The sequence below is a fragment of the Schistocerca serialis genome, chromosome 1 (assembly GCF_023864345.2).
Source record: "Schistocerca serialis cubense isolate TAMUIC-IGC-003099 chromosome 1, iqSchSeri2.2, whole genome shotgun sequence".
NCBI lineage: Eukaryota > Metazoa > Arthropoda > Insecta > Orthoptera > Acrididae > Schistocerca > Schistocerca serialis.
The window spans coordinates 709,331,933-709,353,045 of NC_064638.1; the positions used below are offsets into that span (position 1 = coordinate 709,331,933).

Here is a 21,113-nt window from a genome sequence, read left to right on the forward strand (position 1 = left end):
TAAGAATCTAAGACTGTAGTATGCCGTCGTAACTCCCGTGTAAAATACTGGTACTGTCACGAGAATTTACTTGCGTATTATATGAGCCTCCAACACCAGCTCTGTACGGAAAATTAAACTCTACTCGTCACTGTTGGGAGCAAACAGTCGTACAAATGATGTGAACATGGAACCCGGAATATTCTGCAGTTTCGAGAGCTCACAAGGTCAAGTAAGACGCGGGCTGGGAGAACATGGGTGGCGACCCAGGGTAACTAACAGCCAACGACTGTCGCACTGCCAGCAGCATTCATACCACTTGGTATTGGAAGTGCTTCTCAAAAATCAGCGGCAGCTCCCGTGTTCTACAAGTCCCCGCCAACTGAAGTAAAACGCAGGAAGAACTGGAATACTCAGACTGTGGAAACCTCAGGGAAACTGCTGCAAACAGTGATCCCAAAACAGTGATCCCAAAACAGTGACTCCAAAACAGTGACTCCAAAACAGTGACTCCAAAACAGTGACTCCAAAACAGTGACTCCAAAACAGTGACTCCAAAACAGTGACTCCAAAACAGTGACTCCAAAACAGTGACTCCAAAACAGTGACTCCAAAACAGTGATCCCAAAACAGTGATCCCAAAACAGTGATCCCAAAACAGTGATCCCAAAACAGTGATCCCAAAACAGTGATCCCAAAACAGTGATCAGCTTGGCACAATCTGCTCTCCTGCTCCGAACAAGAACAACAAAAATTACTCTGTCGGATAAGTGGGCCCATGCGCAAGTTTGAAGGGAAGGGGAGGGGAGGAGGGGAGGCTAGATCCGGGTGTATGGAGTATTTTTTTATTTTGGAAAGTGAACGGTGAACTGTACGTAGCTGTAAAAAGTTCCAGTTACGACAACGTTAAAAATCAGGCGTAATATCGACTTTTAAATCATTTTCTTGAAAGAAAACACCTGAATATACAATACTTTTTTCTCCCCTCATAAGGGGGGGGGGGGGGCGGAGCCCCTAGTCCCCGGGTATGGGTGCACTTGCTGTCGGACTCGCAGCGCGGAACGTTTGGTGGCTCTCCGCAACGCCACCTAAGATAGTGTTACTCTCCAAATGGCTCTAAGCACTATGGGAGTTAACATTTGAGGTCATCAGTCCCTAGAACTACTTAAACCTAACTAACCTAAGGACATCACACACATCCATGCCCGAGGCAGGATTCGAACCTGCGACCGTAGCAGCAGCGCGGTTCCGGACTGAAGCGCCTAGAGCCGCTCGCGCACAGCGGCCGGCTGTTGCCCTCAGGGGCTGCGCGAAAGGCAACGAGTTCTGCCAGTCGCCGCTACGCACCGCCCCTAGTTCATAGCGCCCACCTCCGCGAAACTTCGCCCAAATTCTTGTTAGGTTACTTGTGTGTCATGTTGTATAGGTACATCAGTCTTATCAAATTCACGACGTACAAGTACATAATTTTATTAAATCCACTACATGAACTCATAAGAGAATTTACATTTGTGTGGTGTCTGGTCTTTCGCACATGTCTTCATCTCACAGCCGTACAAACACGTAGTGGAATGAAAAATTCTGACATGGGCCGCAAGAGTGCACTGAAATGAATTCAGGAGGCGCTACGTAATTCGTGTGCGAGAAGATCGGAATTTTGGTCGGACAGAAAGCGTGCTCAGGTAGCCGGAGCGTTCAAGGTGAGTGCTGCCGTGAAGAGGGAAATTCGCATTCGAGTTCCGGTCCGACACACGTTTTCACTTGACGTTGGTGAATTAATTGCAGTGGCCGATGTCAGAATTTATTTCATTTCATCAAAAGACATTGTTAAATTTACTGTTTAATTTGCTTTCGGAAACTGTTCCATACATGGGTTTTATGTACGAAAAATTACATCGAGTGAATCACGCCAAACCTAAACGGGTCAGCTAAACGAACGCGTTGTACCATTACATCGCGAATTTTTTTCCCTCGCTTTATCAGCGAACGTCGGAATCTACTACTACACATGTGAATATAGGAAATATTTCCATGTATCTGAACGTCGTCTTTAGGACAGAAAATGATTAAGTGCAAATCTCGTACCTACTCTCTTGGATAAGTAGATTGTCGGGAGCTGGTACCTATAATAAAGCTGTTGTAACATCAATAGTGACTCCTGAACACACATTTTCATTATATTTAAATTTCTTTTGTTGCAAATAGTGCTTTCTTTCCTCTTCCCTTTTCTAGTAGCCATGAAACTAATGAGATGCCGCCGCCGCCGCTACTAGTGCCATATCCGAACATCACGGGTTTATTTTTTCTACTCATTCGGATTACATTTTTCTACATTTAGAACTAGGTGCCATTCATCACATGAACTAGAAATTTGGTCTGACGTCTTGCATCCTCCTACAGTCACTCTGCTTCGACATTTTCCGTACTCTACAGCATCGTCAGCAAACAACTGCAGATTGCTGCCTATCCTGTCTGCCAGATCATTTACGTGTATAAAAAAATAAAAGTGGTCCCATCACACTTTCCTGGGCCACCCCTGATGACACCCTTATCTCTGATGAACACTCGCCTCTTCGAAACAGGGCCGAGGTCGAGGTCACGCAGCGGTTTGGGGTTTCGGAGTCAGAGGAAAGGAGCGATGCCATTACTCAGAGAGTGTTTGTCCGTTTGGATAGCTGGCAGTTTTCGAGCGAAAGTGGAGCGCGCCGAGGTTTGCTCAGCCGCCGATGCAAACAGATGTCGCCTAAAAATAGACACCGAGGACGGCGCGGCGAGTGGAGCGTCGCGACGCCTTTGTCTGGGGGCGTCTGCCCGCAACCAGGCCTACCGCCCCACTGACCTCAACCGCCGGCTGACGGATGGGAAACAAACCCAACCACTACACTATCGAGGCCCAAGGTCGATATATTTCCGTGGAGGTTCCAAAGGCTCAGACCACGAAGACATGGCTAGAGATGGACGGAAGCATTTAATGTATATTGTCAGTATTTGGAGAATCGGCAGAGTACTTAATTCTAGTCTCAGTGGACCCGGTCAGGTGAGACTGCAGCGCACAGATTATGAAGAATGCTACTTTCGACCGTTCTCGGAGATCCCGCGGAGTCGCTCAAAATCCCACTAGACTCAGCTGCCAGAATCCACGCTCTCATAGAAATTCGACGTGCGAGTCAAATTACGAGACGTTTCGGTCCGAATATCTACTGGGAATATTTCATTGGCAGACTGCACTGCTGCAACATTAAAACCAATCTAAATAACCTAGAATGAACTTCCACACTGCACCAGAGTGTACGTTGATTTCAAACTTCCTGGTCGATGAAAACTATACACCAGACCTGGACTCGAACCAGGGGCCTTTGCCCTTATGCCGCAAGTGCTCTATCGACTGAAATACCAGCGCATGATCCGCGCTTACAACAGGTAGTGGCGGAAGTTGAGCTATGATGAGCCTGGATTTGTCAGTCGGTAGAGCACTTGCACTACAAAGGCAAAGATCCCGGAAGGGAGTCCCGGTCCGACACCAAGTTTTTAATCTGCCAGGAAGTTTCTCTCTAAATAACAGCCGCCATTTTCGCTTTCATCCGCAACACGCGTCTAATTGCATGACTACTCCAAAACAATACTAAATGATTGATGACCTGTAGTTCTACTACATTTAGAAAGGGTCCCAGATCGGAGCACTGAACTGCAACATATACATCGCTAACAGTTCACACATCGCCCTCAACTATTTCTCTAGCAACTTTAATATCCACCAATACAACAAGGGAAGTGAGTAGACCGAAAAGTCACAAAGGAAACCAACGCTTCCTGTTCCCACGAAAACTAATGTCCGTATTACCTTCAGTTGTACCTAAATAAGTCCATTTCTTTGTTAGTCACTACCTTCAGCTGGTAATCGCTTCATTACTGGGTAAAAATAACTGGCCTAACTTATCACGTACGCTGGTACAAAGCCGAAATACTCTCCTATGAAATGAAAGTTACTAATAGCAATTCCACTCACGCGAAGGCGAATTCGCTCCTTGAAATTATTTTGACTTTAAGGCCGTCATCCAATCAGCCTCAGGATTGGCCTGCTAATAGAGTTCCTCTGCATAAGCGCTGTTTACTTCCCATACGTTTCAGAAGTGTATTTGTATAGGTGCTGGCAAACACTTGCTTTCGTGGGAAAGTCACTACGGTTACCCCAGAAGACAGCGTAGTAGGCTTCGATCATAAACAACTTTCGAGAGTGAATTTAATCCTTCCGTATAAGTTACGTCAACGCAGTAAATAAGGTTCCAGCATGAACTAACAACTGTAAACAACAGCTGTGGATTCAACCAGCTGTGAACAGACAAGTGTTGAAGAGCAGTGGGCTCGCCGCCATAAAGCGGCAACACTATTATGTCACAAATGGCAATGGAGCAAGTCTCTTTATAAAGTGTTGACGACATTCTCCAAAACGTTTTAAAGAAGAGAAAAGTGTGTGCAAAGTTTGTCCCGTTCACTTTCACTGCCGAAGAAAAACGACGACACGTTGACGTCTGCTGCAACCTGATGGAAATCCAAATGCGGTCAGTTATATCCGCGAATTAATCATTGCAGATGACAACACTTGGTGTTATCGATGCACACCTAACGCAAAACGACGAAGTGCAGAAATTCAGATGAAGGGAGAACGCCTTAAACACACTAAACTTTTTTGGATTGACGAGGCATGTTACAAGTGCACAGACTACAACAGGTGGATCTAACCACATGTAGATTAAAAGACGGTAAGTATAACTAGAGAAAAAGAAGCACAAACTAATTCCAAGTGCCATATTTTAGAGAAGTTCTCCGCATGTATACAGTATTTCTAAATTGATACGGTGTACAAGTAGTAGCATTGCTATTGTACCCTCTTACGAGTGTGGAAGACTCCGTTTGGACAGTGTTGCTAACGAAGAGTGTGTGTCCACAGTTGAAATCGCATTGCAACTTAGGGAACACAAGTTTTAGAATACTCCCGCACTTTAGGGTTACAGTCAACAGAAACTCGATCAACACTGAGTACCAGTGCCTTTTGCATGAAACCACTGATGCTACTGCAAGACGGAGACGTGTACCTGTACACTGAGGTACTTCTACGAACATATTGCATTATAGCAGTCACAATGTTCGAAGGAACACTGTGTGGATATTGTGCCACCTGATTGCAGGCGACTGTGACACGTAGATTTTCTATAGTGATCAAATTGAGGAGATCAGTGACAGTATCGTAAATTTGTACTTTTAAGGGATCCAAGGTCTCCTACTCAAACACAAGCATATTTTACTCGACCTTTCGCAAACTTTTCGTGGCTCTTATCAATGCAAAACCTCTGTCCTTGGAAACAGTATAACCGAGCAGCCAAATCCGATTGAAACAACTCCCATAGCAGTCAGTCCGATCATCACTGATACTCTGCAGTACGGTCATTAAAATAAAAATTAGGCTGCTATATTATTAGACAGCTATCAAATCCGTAATTTAATAGGGGGTTTTCCATAGTACTGCTGTTACGAGTAGTTTCGAAATGAAACAATGGGGTAGTTTGTAGTTTTACTACAAAATTTTTGCATGTTATTTAATACTAAAATTTGTTTAAGCATTATGAGTTCATGGACGTTTCGAGATGTGGGCTTGTGTGTGAGAAAAATGCGAAATTCCTTTCAAATGTTTTTCATGAAATGAAGGTTGGTTGAGAACTGTGTGTCTCAGTGGTTCCAACGTGAAACCACAACTTTAAAACAATGGATTGTTTACTTTTTGTCAATTTCTTCTTGTACTCATTCGTTACTATGATAAGGATCAATTTTGGGATAAATTTTGGCACAAATTTTGAAATTAAAATTTTTATATCTTTGAGACTCAAAGAGTTATGAAGATCATACAACTAACTCATCTGTATGAATGTAGAGAAGGAAATTTCCAAGAAATCAGTGAAGAAATGAGCCTGGCGTTTTGCATGCGTCGGAGAAACTCCCGCATACACATCTTGCGTCTAGCCTCGCAATGTTTCTTTGACTACTAGTTTGACTAAAAATCCAATACGTCTTACAGGATAGACCAGTGTTCGGTAACAGAATCCGCACACACTGACTGAAGTTTTCATTTCGAATCATTGCTAGACACAATCTGAAGTTTCAAGACAATTATTTTGCTGCTATTAGCACACCTAGATGGGGATAGGAACCGGGCTTCATACGTTTTCTGAATGCCATACGGAGCAGTGAATTTATAGAATGACTATCTTCACAAACAACACGTAGGTGAATCAGTATCTACCTTAGTACCTGGACAGGATGAGAGAGAAACGCATTACCGGCAATGGGACGTGAAAATGTGAGAGAGTGGGCAGAAAGAAAGGAGGTTACGGTCGATTGTCCTCTGTCGTTGCACGTACATGTGATCCCTCTTCAGCTGCATTATTATGTCCATTGACTTCCGTTCTACAACATCGGAAACCACAGTGGAACACGCAATTTCCTATGCTGTTGGTGCGGAAGACAGCTATACTACGTCGGTTTTTTTAAGTCAGTGAGAGTAATGACTTCTCAATAAAATTGCCTATGTAAGTAAAACACACACACACACACACACACACACACACACACACACGCGCGCGCGCGCGCGCGCGTGCGCGTACATTTACACCGCATTTTGATTCCTCAATAAACGTCCCGAAGTTTAGATGAGAAAATTATTTTCGGAACTTGCAGCGCATGGAACAGGGAAAGTGCCCGAAAGTCCACTCCCCTTCTAAGAGTACCACTCCCTTAGTTCTTGCACTGTGAACAGAGGCGCCGAGGAGAGGCTTTCAACGAGCGCGCTGCCCGTGCATAGCGCGGGTGGCGCCCGGGTGGAGCGGTTATCGTGTCGGTAGGCGCGGAAACCGCGATAATCACTTCCCCAGCAGCGGCAGTGCCGGCAGCCGGCGAGCTAGCCCCGGCTTGCATTCGCCTCCTAATGACGGCGCAATTAAAGGCCACCTCTCTCTCTCTCTCTCTCTCTCTCTGGGTATCGCGGCCGAGCCCACAGCTACTCCAGGCTGCATTGTAATATCGGATCTGTTTCTCCTAAGGTAAAAGCTTTGCTGCGTTAATACAGACGCCACGAATCTTAACCACTCGAATCACAGTCTACGTGCGGTTACATTACAGCAGTTAACCTATGCTTCATCCACAGTAACACCTGGCAAAACTAACATTTCTGAACCTTCCACTTATGATTACTTTGTCATCCGAAGCATCTTACTTGCTGAAGCAGGCAGGTGACGTCACAAAGTATTGATTGCTATCTGATTGTGAAACAAAGGAAATCTTCCACCTGTCGGTTTGCACGTGGCCCTGAAAGTTGATCAGGAGCTGCTTTTTAGCTACGTGGCATCAACGCGGCATGCCATGCCCCAATTGCCTAAAGGGGTACGGTTTGCTTCTCAAAACCTATAATTTTTAATGCAGTCTGTTAACTGCACAAGACGTCAAATAAGAATTTGCCACAGCAGCCCAAAACTTGTGTGTGTTGTCGGCTTGGTATGTACAATGCCTCAGAAAGTGATCCGCGTTGGCATTAAGTCGTGGGGTGCGTCCCTTGCCGACAACACCGTGTTGGCAGGTGTCTGTCTAAACCTAAATATCCGACTCACGTACACTTACAGTCCATTTCAGGAAACAATACCTCATCAAGAACCGCCACTTCCCCTATCATTGCGCTGCGACAAACTGTTCGGAGTGACGACGACAGGTCAGTACAATTTACGTTTTTCGACGCGTTAAGATGTGACCCCCCCACACGGACTGCACTCTCGGAGCAAATGAGGTCCGTACTGTGGCGGCGCTGCTAACCTTTATATGCTAAGAATTTCCAAAAAATGAATTAAAGCGTCGTACGATCAGTCACCTTTCCAATGTTTAAAAGAGTGAGTGTGATTGTCTTAATGGTTTCTCTTTTTCATATGAGGTCCCGAGAAGGGGCTCTTGTGGGTAACAACTCCACGAACGCTTATTCTTCAAACTCTTCCGGTAGAGTTACCATTACACGGGCCCATCTATTCAGAAATATTGTAAGAGCATAAACAGAATACAACGCTGTCATGTTACAACTGATAGTGAAATCAATTTAATCACTGTATGCACCACTCTTCGTGAAAAGCAACTCATAACGGCAACCACCACGTCAATGCTACTGCTTGTTATTCGCAGAGGACACATTCGGTGGACAAGGCTGAAGAATGAAGCCACTACAGTTTGGGCTATGTTGCACACAGCTGTCGCACATGATAAAATTAGCAGAGGGGACTTCAGGAAGTCAGCAGCGGAGTAGTGTCACTCGGAATAGAAGTCTACAAACCCTACGTACAATGTCATTCGTTTTGAACCTGTTTCTTTTTCTTGTCTAACTGGTTTTCTCCTCCTTGGAAACACTGAGCTACAAGCTATTTGTGGCAACCTTTCTTCGATTACCTCATCGTGATGTCTTCCGAGTCAATTGCATGTGGGAGTTCTGGACTGACAGCAAAGTTTATCACGTGGACAAAATGGCTCTGAGCACTATGGGACTTAACATCTGAGGTCATCAGTCCCCTAGACTTAGAACTACTTAAACCTAAGGACATCACACACATCCATGCCCGAGCCAGGATTCGAACCTGCGACCGTAGCGGTCGCGCGGCTCCAGACTGAAGCGCCTAGAACCGCTCGGCCACACCGGCCGGCGACTGTTGGAATGCATTACATTCGTAGAAGTACCTCTGTGTAGAAGTAGATGACTTTCTTGCAATAGCATCGGTGTTTTTATGCTAAAGGCACTGGCACTTCAAATAATAAATTAATAATATGGTATTTTGTGGCAGATAAGGGTAGAATCGACCTCAGTGCAAGGTACTGAATTGCAGGGTCTACAGTCTCACAAAAAAATGACTTAGTGATCACAGAATAATGACTGACTTTGTAAGCTTGCTAGTTAAGCCATACCGTGAAGTGTATCATCTTTTATCAATCAGCGACAGGGAGGGTCAAGCTGAAAATTTGACGTAAATGTATACGGAATGTCAGTGCAGCGGCACTACCCAGCTGATGGACACGTCGTCTGCGGCACAGTCCCATGTACTGCTCTCAGGCTGGTATTTGCAGGTACTTGATGGTGAGGAAGCATCGAAGGTTCAGACAGGATGTATGAAGCTATTTCTAGAAGTCACAGCTGGAAGTACTCTTAGTACTCTAAGAGATTTTCTTTTGGAGGAATTTGAGAACAAGTATGTGTATGCAGTGACCCACCGGGAAGCCTAGTGGTAGTGTACTGACCTCTCCTGGCGCGTGTAGACGGTCGTGTGCTCGGCGACGGCGGTGGCCATGGTTACGGCGAGGGGCGTGGCCGCATGCAGCGGCGCCGGCTCCACCAGGTCTGCGTTCGGCTCCGGCGACGGCGAGCTCACCACCAGCGGCCGCAGCGACTCGAAGAACGTCACCCGCACTCGCTTGCTCGGCTCCGATCTGCAACCGGCACAAAGCTCAGCCTCACTCTCCGCTCTTTACGTTCCAAGGAAACGACACAGGCAGTAAGCAAAAAACGTTAAACGTTACAGGGCTGCATTTAGAAAAAGTCCCGCTGGCATATCACCAGACACGTTTCCCTTGCTGCAAATTTCATTTCATGTAATCAATAAAACTTCCATGCACTGTTGTGCTTTTTCTGAAACGATCTCTCTTAAATATGTGCAAGGTGTGACAAAAAGGTACTGACTGTAAAGATCCACACGCTCTTGTGCTATATCAAAAACAATTTCTCTTACATATGTGCAAGGTATGATAAAAAGGTTCTTATGGTAGAGATCAGAAACGGAGCGAGTACGTATGGAACGTTAAAGGTTGCATACGCTGCAAATCAAGGGGGCCACTGTTGCGTCAGCGCTATGTCGGCTTCCTTCCTTCCCGCTGTAGTCGCTTCCTATTCGTTGACACTTCCTCTTTTACCGAGGCGTGCAGGAGGTCAGCCTTGACTTACTTCAGAAAATGAGTGCAATATCTTGTTACTCTAGCGTCGCACTGACAATGATAAGATGACAATTGCTGGGATCAGATGGTTCCTAACGAAGCTAGAATCTGAGAGACTGTGGAGGGCGTAAGATGAAAATTAAGCGATGCAACGTATAGAATTCAGAATTGTGCTCCATGCTCTGTGCTATAGGGCATACTTCAGAGTGGGGGAAAAAAAAGAGCCTAGCGGAAAAAGTGGTTGTATTTTTATTATTTATTCGATCTCCACCAATAGAAAACGTATGCGCCACGTTAAACGAAAACTGATCTCAGAGCAACGTCACGGTCATCCTGCGATGAACAACCGAGCTATTTGTGTATACTTTTGATCATACCAACCTGTGTTTATGGGCTAATAGCGAGTTGTGTGACTTTTTCGAAGACTGCTGTAAATTCATGTTAGTAATTTGTCATTTGAAGCATACACTTCATCTCCTGCTCCTTTTTCTTGTAGTGCCGAAAGTGTGAGCATATTCACATAATTGTTAGACATTCTCTTAAGGCAGAATAAATTTTAAAATAAATTTATAGCAGTCTTCGAAAAAGTTACAGAAATTTACATATACAGAAACACATTAATACACATACAAACACATTCATTCATATTCAAGCATGTATACATCTACACTGGTGTGCAAAATGTAAGGACGGAAGTAACTTTGGGATGACGCGTCACTGCCAAGTAACAGAGCTCGATGCTATTCGGACCATACATACAACGAACTGCTACAGCATAATACGGAAGGTAACAGAGAAATATGCAAAGAGATGGACAGAAATGATACTTTTATTCAAAGGCACTAATTACACGGAAGTCGCCGCGGTTCATGAACATCCCCTAGATATTAGAAGAGGCGATTGGTGACTTAATAGGGTGAGTGATCACCACCGACGGCACTGCATGCTCTGCGCTAAGAGTTCCCACGCTGGCCACAAGGGTAGTGAGGAGTTAACAGCAGTGCGGTCGACAACTCCTAGTTGGTCATCGGCGCGTGTGGAGCTGCTGCAGTACGACTCCCCAACGCATCAGAATCGTGCGCGATGGAGTTTAAGTCGGGGGGAATTGGCAGGCCATTCCAGGAGCTCTTCTCTCTGTGCTGTTCCATGCATTGCATCCATAAAAACAAAATCAGTTCCGAATGCACCCCTGAAAATACGCACGTGGGGAAGAAGTACAATGACACAATGGCTTTTATCTGCTAGTGTACAGTGTTCAACGATTTGCAGGTCAGTACGCCCATGCAACATTATGCCTCCCCACACGATAACACTTTAACCACCGAAACGATCACGTTCGACAATGCTGGCAACCCCCATATGGCGAGAGAAGGGAAACACGTAGAGCACTCAGAACCATTTTGGTGACAGTGTAGTTGTAGTCTGTTATTCAAAGTATCATTTCTGCTCACATCATTGCGTACTTCAGTCACCCTTTGTACTGTACTGTACTGTAGCAGTTTTTCTATGTATGGTCCACGATTCTTCGAGCTGTGTTTCTTGGCAGTGACTCATCATGGGAAAGTTAGTTTCGTCCTTAAATTGTGTACAGCAGTGTATGTATAACAACAATATTCAATGCTAAACGATCAATATTGATCTAGTTACTTTACTGATTGTGGACTTTACTGGGAACAACTGAAAAGTCCAGTTATGTTCAGTTTTTATTCCGCACTAAAATATTAATCAAATGTAAGGAGGAAAATGAATTTTGAACTGTTGCTGAGTGATGAGAGAAGGGCGACAAATGGGACAAAATACAATTTTGAGAAAAAAGAACATTGTTGGATAAACACTGCAAAGAATGTCCGATACTGACCCAGCTTCGCGTTCCGGGAAATACAGTAACCGCGAAGGCACGGCATACCACAATCAGCCTTTTTTTTTAAAAAAAAGAGCGACACAAATACATTGTAATTGTCAGTCTTTGTATTGCATTCAGTCTAGACTGGCCGAGTTGTTATTGCGACAGAGCAATAATTGTTTTCACTGATATTTTTCTAAGGGCTATTAGTAATTTATTTATACGAGACGCACTGCCCCTAGAGTTGCTAAAGAAAAGATTAAACACACAATCACTGCTCGACAGTTTTCAAGTTAAAGGATGTAGATGACATAGAAGCGGATAGTTATTTTCAGTAGCTTTGCACAGCGTGTAATTTTTAAATCGCTGCTTCAAGCTATGACAAACATTTATTCTTAGTGTTAAATTGGTTGTCAGCGGTGTCCGCGGCGGTGAATCTTTTTTTTTAAATGCAGTCTTATGCTAAAATCGAAAGCCGCTGTTATGGTTTTTGTACTGGTACCTTAGTTTTTCGTGGAGATTTTTATTTAGGCCCCTTACTGCTGTGATTCACCCGGAAAAACTGTAACAATTACAATGCTGCTGAACTTAAGCTCTCGGAACTACAGGCGATGTTAAATAAATTCAGGCGTCATTATATGAAAGCGTGTCGCCACGCTATGTTAACCACTTACAAGATGGAAGAGTAGGACGGAAAACAGGAAGAACGGGAGGCAATATTATTAATGTCTATCTTCAACGACAGCAAAGGACCTGGAAGAGCAGCTGAACGGAATGGGCGGTGTCTTGAAAGGGGGTATAAGGTGAACATTAACAAAAGCAAAACTAGGATAATGAAATGTAATTGAATTAAATCGAGTGATGCTGAAGGAATTAGATTACGAAATGAGACGCTTGAAGTAGTAAACGAGTTTTGCTATTTGGGGAGCAAAATAACTGATGATGGTCGAAGTAGAGAGGATATAAAATGTAGACTGGCAATGGCAAGGAAAGCGTTTATGAAGAGAAATTTGTTAACATCGAGTATAGTTTTGTGTGTCAGAAAGTCGTTTCTGAAAGTATTTGTACGGAGTGTAACCATCTATGGAAGTGAAACGTGGACGATAAATAGTTTAGACAAGAACAGAATAAAAGATTTCGAAATGTGGTGCTACAGAAGAATGCTGAAGATTAAATGGGTGGGTCATGTAACTAATGAGGAGATATTGAATAGAATTGGGGAGAAATTTGTGGCACAACCTGACTAGAAGAAGGGATCACTTGGTAGGACATATTCTGAGGCATCAGGGGATCACCAATTTAGTATTGGAGGGCAGCGTGGAGGGTAAAAATCGTAGAGGGAGACACTAAACAGATTCAGAAGGATGTAGGTTGCAGTAGGTACTGGGAGATGATGTAGCTTGCACAGGAGAGAATAGCATGGAGAGTTGCATCAAACCAGTCTCTGGACTGAAGACCACAACATCATCTTCAACGATAACTTTGTTTACGAAATAATTATTCTGGCAATATCCTCTTTGGTAAGTTTATTAATACTATATAATCATGGCTTGACGGCTAATTATGTGTGGACCAAGGAATAATTTATCGAACGAAGAAATGGGGAAAACCTGAAGCACTGGTAGACACTGTCATGAAGATTAAAGTCAATTGGAGGCATTCTTGACACAGTGAATCTTTTGACTTGCAGTGGGTTACGCGCTACCGGACCGTGACCAAATCTCGGAAACTTGCCTTTCGCGGGCGATGTTCTGACTGGCTGAGCTAACCACGCACGACGAACGACCCACCTCCACAGCTTCATATCTCAGAAACTTTCCCGCATAACTTGCTGAACTGGCGAGACGTTCAGTTTTAATCTGGCAGGATGTATGAGAGAGTTTTCGCTGCCGCGGGTGTATCTGCGGAAGTGGCGCAGAGCGCAGATTGGAGTGGGAGCCGAGCGCCCAGTGGCGAGGTCAGTGGCCGCGGCAGGCGGGTTCTGCTCGCTCGCCAGTGGCGCCCCGTCGCTAACCGAGCAGCGCCCCACTTGCTTGGGAACCGCAGCGGGCAGCCGCCCGCCAAGGGCCACGGCGAGGCACCAACCTCCCTACACCGTGGCGTTTCCGCCGAGCGAAAAATCCCTCTGTAGAAATCAACGTGGCTTTCCAAAGACAACGCTCTGTTTGTCTACGAGAGCAGAAAGCAGTATATACATGCTGTCTCGTTGATACCGTGTCCCTTGTCTTCCAGAAGGCGCTCGATACACTTTGAGAGTTGGCAATACTCTCTTAGGATTTAAAGGTTGGTTACAGCGCGCATACACAAGCTCTGGAATCTAAGTTATTGTTGTCACGCTTCGCAGCGCACGGATTAATGGGGCAGTTTGGAAGCCAGTGTAGGAGCCCGCCTGCTGTGGTGCGCACGTGTGTCGGGAGAGGGGTCGTCGCCGAGCTGCCGTACTGCTGTGTCCACCAGCAGCGACACAGGATTTGGTATTCAGATGATTTTTTTTATAATTTGCAGCGCGCTTATTAATTTAACGAAAAGGGTTTGTGTATATGCGTAGCAGCAGACGGTAATTTTGATAATGATAGGAATTGAATTCTTAAGGGAAACCATTGTTAGATTAAGTATTGATTTTTGTCATTTATTTCTTTTGCAATTGTCAGGGAACTGTGTCACTATGTATTTAATTGAGAAGTATTTCAGTCTGTCTCAAGAGTTTGATTAATTTGTAATATTGCTTTAATGCCACTAGAGGCAGATTTACATACGAAGCGATTGTTCAAAGAGCTTCTAGCGTTTTGGTAATTGAATGAGAAAGAATCGTTTTCAGAATATAGTTTTTGAAAAAAGGACTTGCTTGTTTGGGTAATCATTTATCGAGTTTATATTTGACCAAATACTTTCTCCTGAATTATATGTAGTTGTAGTAAGCAGCCGAAGCAACAGCAGGAGCAGACATACAGAACATGCATTGCACTCAGCATGAATAATAGGTTTTTTTATGTTTTTGTTAAATAATGGAATGCACCAGATCAAGCAGTGCCAGCAGAAAGACCAAGCAAGTTATTTGTTGCCTAGAGGACCAATTTAAAAAAAGTTTAGGCGGTCTCTGTAATAGTAAATATAACAAGAGTACAAGCACGAGATTTTCATTAGAAAACACGAGATAAGAAGAAAGAGCTCGCGACTTTCAACTTACTTACTGCTACCTAACAAACAAATTACGAGCGTATGGGGTAACATACCAGCTGTGTGTTTGGACTGAAGTGTTTATAGCAAATAGAATACAACCCATTTTTCCCAATGGAGAGAAATGAAAAGACGTAAAAGCAATTTCGTGTGTGCCTCAAGCAAATGCCATAGGATCATTAACGTTCACTAATACACATGGCAGTAGTATCGCGTAGACAAGGTACAAAACGGCAGTGCATTGCCGAAGCTGTCTTTTATATTCAAGTGATTCATGCGAAAAGGTGTTACACATGATTTTGACCGCGTGACAGGAATTAAACTTTTGATTGTTAGAGCTGGACACACGGGGTCATTCGATTTTGAAAATCGTTAGGAAATTCAATATTCAGAAATCCACAGTGTCAAACGTGTACCGAGAACACCATAATCAGGCATTACCGCGCACCACCGAGAACGAATAGACAGACGGCCTCCACGTAACGACCGAGAGCAGCGACATTTGCGTAGCGTTGTCAGTGCTAACAGAAAGGCAACACTGCGTAAAATAACCGCGGAAGTCGATGTAGTACGTACGACGGACGTATCCGCTGGGACAGTGCGGCGAAAGTTGACATTAATGGGCTACAGCAGTAAACGACCGACGCGAGTGCCTTTGCTAACAGCAAGACATTGTTGCAGCGCGTCTCCTCGGCTCGTGATCATACCAGTTGGACACTAGACGACTGGAAAACCGTGGGCTGGTCAGCTGAGTTCCAATTTCAGCTGTTAAGAGCTGATCGTAGGGTTCGAGTGTGGCGCAGACGGCACGAGTTGTCAGTACTGTGCGAGCTTGTGATGGCTCCATAATAGTGTGGACTGTTTACTCGGAATGGAGCTGGGTCCTCTGGTGCAACTGAAACGATCATTGTCTGGAAATGGTTAAATTCGGCTACTGTGAGACCATTTGCGGCCATCCATGGAGTTAATGTTCCCAAAATTTTTATGGATGACAACACAATATGTCATCGAGCCACAATTGTTCGCGACTGGTTTGAAGAACGTTCTGGATAATTCAAGGAAGTGATTTTGCCACCCAGGTCGCCAGATATGAGTCCCATCGAACATCTATGGGACATAACCGAGAGGTCAGTTCGTGCACAAAATCCTGCATCGGCTACACTTTCGCAATTATGAACGGCTGTGCTGGCAGCATAGCTCAATATTTCTGCAGGAGACTTCTGACGACTTGTTGAGTCCCTGTCACGCCGAGTTGCTGCACTACGCCAGGTAAAGGTGGTCTGACACGATGTTAGGAAGTATCCCATGACTGTCACCTCGGTTTATGTGAACTAGTCAATAACGTCGGAAGTTCGGTGAAACTTTTCATGGAGGATTCTGTTGTTTACACTTTAGTCACAACGCTAGAAAACTGTAGCGAAATTCAGGAAGGTCTGCAGAGAATCGACGCTTGGTACAGCGACTGACAACTGACCCCCAACGCAAGTTAAACATACTGTGCATAAATAGAGAAACCATCACTGGAAGCAGTCACATCCATAAAGTATCTATGATTATGCGTATGGAGTGATTTGAAGCGGGACGAGAACATAAAACTAATCGCAGTAAGGCAGATGCAACACAGATTCGTTGGAAGAATCCTCATGAAGGGTGATCCACACAAATAGGAGGCAAATTACAAAACATCTGTTCGACGAATACATATAGATCAGTCGTCATTTTTGGCTCCGTATCAGATACGATTGATAGAAGTAATAGAGGGGTAATCCAAAGAAGAACAGCGCGTTTCGTGAAGTTTCATTCAGTAAGCGCTATATCGTCACGCAGACGGTCAGCTACCTCCATTGCCAGACGCTGGAAGACAGGCGTTTTGCATCACGATGTGGTTAGAATTCAGACAGCTTACGTTCCTATAAGAGAGAACCGATGCACTGATTCCTCCTACGCATATCTCGCAGAAAGAATTTGAAGATAAAAGTAGAGAGAGATCTGAGCCCACGCAGAAGCTTATCAGCAATGTTTCTTCCCGTGACCCATTCGCAACTAAAAAAAAAAAAAAAAAAAAACACAAATGGATTTGATTTTCTATTTTCCTAGAGAGAAGCTGGAACCCCCGAATGCTCCTTTTCCGGAGCGCTTATGTTTCAGAGGCTTACGAGGAAGTTCAACAGCTATTTGCATTCTGTAACACCAGCATTCCTTTGAAGAGTAGGTTATTCGTTATGGTCAGACGCTTACTACATCGACGCCTTCCTTCCATCTCTGTGTAAAGCAGAATGGAATTTGTTTTGTTCAACTCTTACTGGTCTTCTGCTTGTATAATCAACAACAGCGACAATATCTAAGAACACTGCGCAAGGCAACTTACGGTAACTTCATTTTCAGGTTATTGTTATTGGTACGAACGATGATTTAGGAAATGCAAACTTTGTGAATGTACACAGATTATTGTAGGTATTAATAATAAATAAAAGCTGTATTTCTGTAGTAAAACTTCGTTATTACGTAAGATATGTCTTAAGGTATGTCGAATAAATTGAGTGCAATGGTTAGTGACACTTTTATCGCCGACTCTTACAGCATGTGCAGAGGGGTATTAATCAGCGAAGAGAATGTAACTGTAACCAAGTGCTGACTTTGGCGCACATCTCTACTAATTAGCGATGCTGTTACCTGCAGCAAGACTGGCAGCACTACCCGACGGCTGCCGCTACACGGCTGGGGCCGCAACCAGGTCGTACGTCGTACGGCAATGGGTTTCACTTCGCTGCCAAACGAAGACGTGTGTTGCAACGAAGTTCGTTTGCACGGCTCCGTCTTACTACGGTTTTTATACCTTCTGATCCAAACAGCATTATTTCTCTTTTTCAGTTCGACAGTTATGGTACTCCCAATACTGCCTCTTTAAAATTTCGTTATTCTTCTGATAAAACTAAGTGACGTTCTCACTGTTACTGTTGACGCAAACCGGCCAAGTATTTTCCGATCGTCAAATTGGATTTCCTCACAGTGATATATTTGGTAATCAGTTTGCACTTAATTTCACTATACGTGAAAAAGAGAAGTAACGTTCTTCTTATTATGAAATAGTATATGATAATGCTTAACATCTCTCGATACAATTACAACAAGGTTGCGTTTCCTGGCAGCGATTCCGCAAAAACGTAGTAGATAGTGTCGGAAGTTCCATGCGGCTTTTCGCGGATGATGCTGTAGTATACAGAGAAGTTGCAGCATTAGAAAATTGTAGCGAAATGCAGGAAGATCTGCAGCGGATAGGCGCTCGGAGCAGGGAGTGGCAACTGACCCTTAACATAGACAAATGTAATGTATTGCGAATACATAGAAAGAAGGATCCTTTATTGTATGATTATATGATAGCGGAACAAACACTGGTAGCAGTTACTTCTGTAAAATATCTGGGAGTATGCGTACGGAACGATCTGGAGTGGAATGATCATATAAAATTTATTGTTGGTAAGGCTGGTGCTAGGTTGAGATTCATTGGGAGAGTCCTTAGAAAATGTAGTTCATCAACAAAGGAGGTGGCTTACAAAACACTCGTTCGACCTATATTTGAGTATTGCTCATCAGTGTGGGATCTGTACCAGGTCGTGTTGACAGAGGAGATAGAGAAGATCCAAAGAGCAGCGGCGCGTTTCGTCACAGGGTTATTTGGTAAGCGTGATAGCGTTATGGAGATGTTTAGCAAACTCAAGTGGCAGACTCTGCAAGAGAAGCGGTCTGCATCGCGGTGTAGCTTGCTGTCCAGGTTTCGAGAGGGTGCGTTTCTGGATGAGGTATCGAATATATTGCTTCCCCCTACTTATATCTCCCGAGGAGATCACGAATGTAAAATTAGAGAGATTCGAGCGCGCACGGAGGCTATCCGGCAGTCTTTCTTCCCGCGAACAGTACGCGATTGGAATGGGAAAGGGAGGTGATGACAGTGGCACGGAAAGTGCCCTCCGCCACACGCCGTTGGGTGGCTTGCGGAGTATAAATGTAGATGTACACACTACTATAAATCGTGAAGTTTTAGTCCTCTTCTGTTGATGCAGAAGGCGGGTTAGCAAATCTCACTTCAAAATATATAGGTATCAATGAATTTATATTCAAATTTGGTGATAGGGTGGATATCTCGTTAGGCATAGCGGTTATCGTTGACACAACTGGTTTTCGGATATATCGTTTTTTTCTTTTTACACGCTAGTTTATCCTCGCTGTTAAAACCGCTCAAAATAACCGATTTTCTGTTTTTACTTCTATTATTTCTGGTAATAAACGTAGAAACCGAACGAAGATTGAAAAATTTTGTCTTCGTGTCAAGGTACATAGAATCAAACTATTAAGCAGGTTAAAGAGGCAAACGGAACAAAACTTAGTCCGTCCACTGTTCGCTGCTTTTTTCGAAAAGTGGTAAGTGGCTGAGCACTAGAAAGAAAAAAAAAGAGGACCACTAGTGTTTTCCTACCGATTCCAACTTTTTTAAACTGTGGTTCAAGCTCATGTTGTAAATAGGGTTGATGCTACTATTTGGGCGTTACGAATACTCAATGCTAAAGCGTGAGAACTGAAGTTGACGAACCCTGTTCTTCGTGTTAATTTTGTCAGTTTTTAAGATCTACCAGCAGTAAATGCGTTATGTGGACACAGGCAGCACATCAGCTACTTTCTATTTTTGTGTTCTATGAATTGTGGTTGTTAAATTTTTAATTTATTAACTTAATTTCTTTACTCTTTCATTATTTCATAGAAATGACAGACAAAAATTTAATCTTTTAAAGCAAATGACGCATTATACTTCACTGCTACGTCACTTCGTAAAAACATTTCCAGACTGGAATTGGTGCCTTTCGGCAATACAACGGACGTCCGGCAACGACAGCGAGAAGCTACCATACAGCCGAGGTGGGGGACAAGTACTGCACACTGCACGTACTCGCGCATCGTAAGCCACGACACACGGCGTGAAAGGGACATTATTGTCTCACCAACGTTGTACCATTTCTTACGCCATGTGTCGGTTGCTCGTTTTTGTCGGCATTGTTATTAAAATAGCACTGATCGCTTTTCCCATTTTCTATAACACAATATATTAAAACAATGTAAATTTTACCGTAAAAGTTACTCGTTTTTAAAAAATATTATTAAAATAAACAAATTTTAGCACTACTGCTATGGATAATTGATGTTTTTTCTCTGTTATTAGTAAAAAAATAAACACCTATTATAACAGAGACCATACAAATACCGAAAAATACCGGCTATTCGAAACTAAAATGCCGGTATCAGTTTGAAATGGCCGGTTTTTTCCACCCCTGTTACCTCCTTCTGAAAGCCATTGTACTTGAAAAGTAACAAGAACAATGGGTGTATTCGTATAGGAGATTTCCCCGCAACGGCATCCGGAAGCCTTGGCGAACACGTGCTGTTTCTTGTAGAGTGGACGACCGCATGCGGGGAACACGACCTTAATAGACGGCAGCACTTTCGCGAGTCTGAGTTCGGCGGAACGCACGCACAGCAGCTACGGTCAAAGACAGCAGCTTTCTGCTCCCCCCTGCTCGGACAACTTAATTAGTAAATAGTGCCTGCAAGGAGGCGGTGAAGGGACGCGGATTCAGAGGGGGAAAGGGAGCTGAGGTGAGGCGAGTGCTCTCTGGTGCGTGGGCAGCGGCGGCGGCAGCCGCCACTAGATGCTCCCCTGAACGTCTTTCTGTGCGCAGCCTGTCTTAACAACATACAGGGGTTCTTGCGCGCACGACGCGAGCACTTTCTCCAGCGCTGCGTTGAAACCAATGCCGAAAAGGCATGCTGCGATCGCCACATTTGCTACAGCTTCCCCCCCCCCCCCCCCCCCCCCCCCCCCCCTCCGGTCTTGGGTGGTGGCGTATCGGTTTAGCCGGAAGGCTGAGCGGTCGTGGAAAGAAACCAGAGAAAATCGTCGCGCTATTTAGTACTTCAAATTGGTTATCAGTAGCATCTGGTCTCACAGCTGCGCATAATGTTATACTTCAAAAGATACGCACGCACGCACGCACGCACGCACGCACGCACGCACGATGGCGTTAACTTCCAGGACTGAAACGTCGACAGCGGTGTTTTATAG

General features: G+C 44.3%; 1 protein-coding gene across 1 annotated transcript in view; it reads right to left on the reverse strand.

The window, feature by feature from the left end:
• The window catches only part of LOC126481058 (mucin-19), an 865,341-nt gene that overhangs the window by 115,866 nt on the left and 728,362 nt on the right, over window positions 1–21,113 (reverse strand). Inside the window, exon 3 of the mRNA XM_050104545.1 lies at window positions 9,292–9,480. Within this exon, the coding sequence (XP_049960502.1) occupies window positions 9,292–9,480 (189 nt within the window). The remainder of the gene's footprint in view (window positions 1–9,291; window positions 9,481–21,113) is intronic.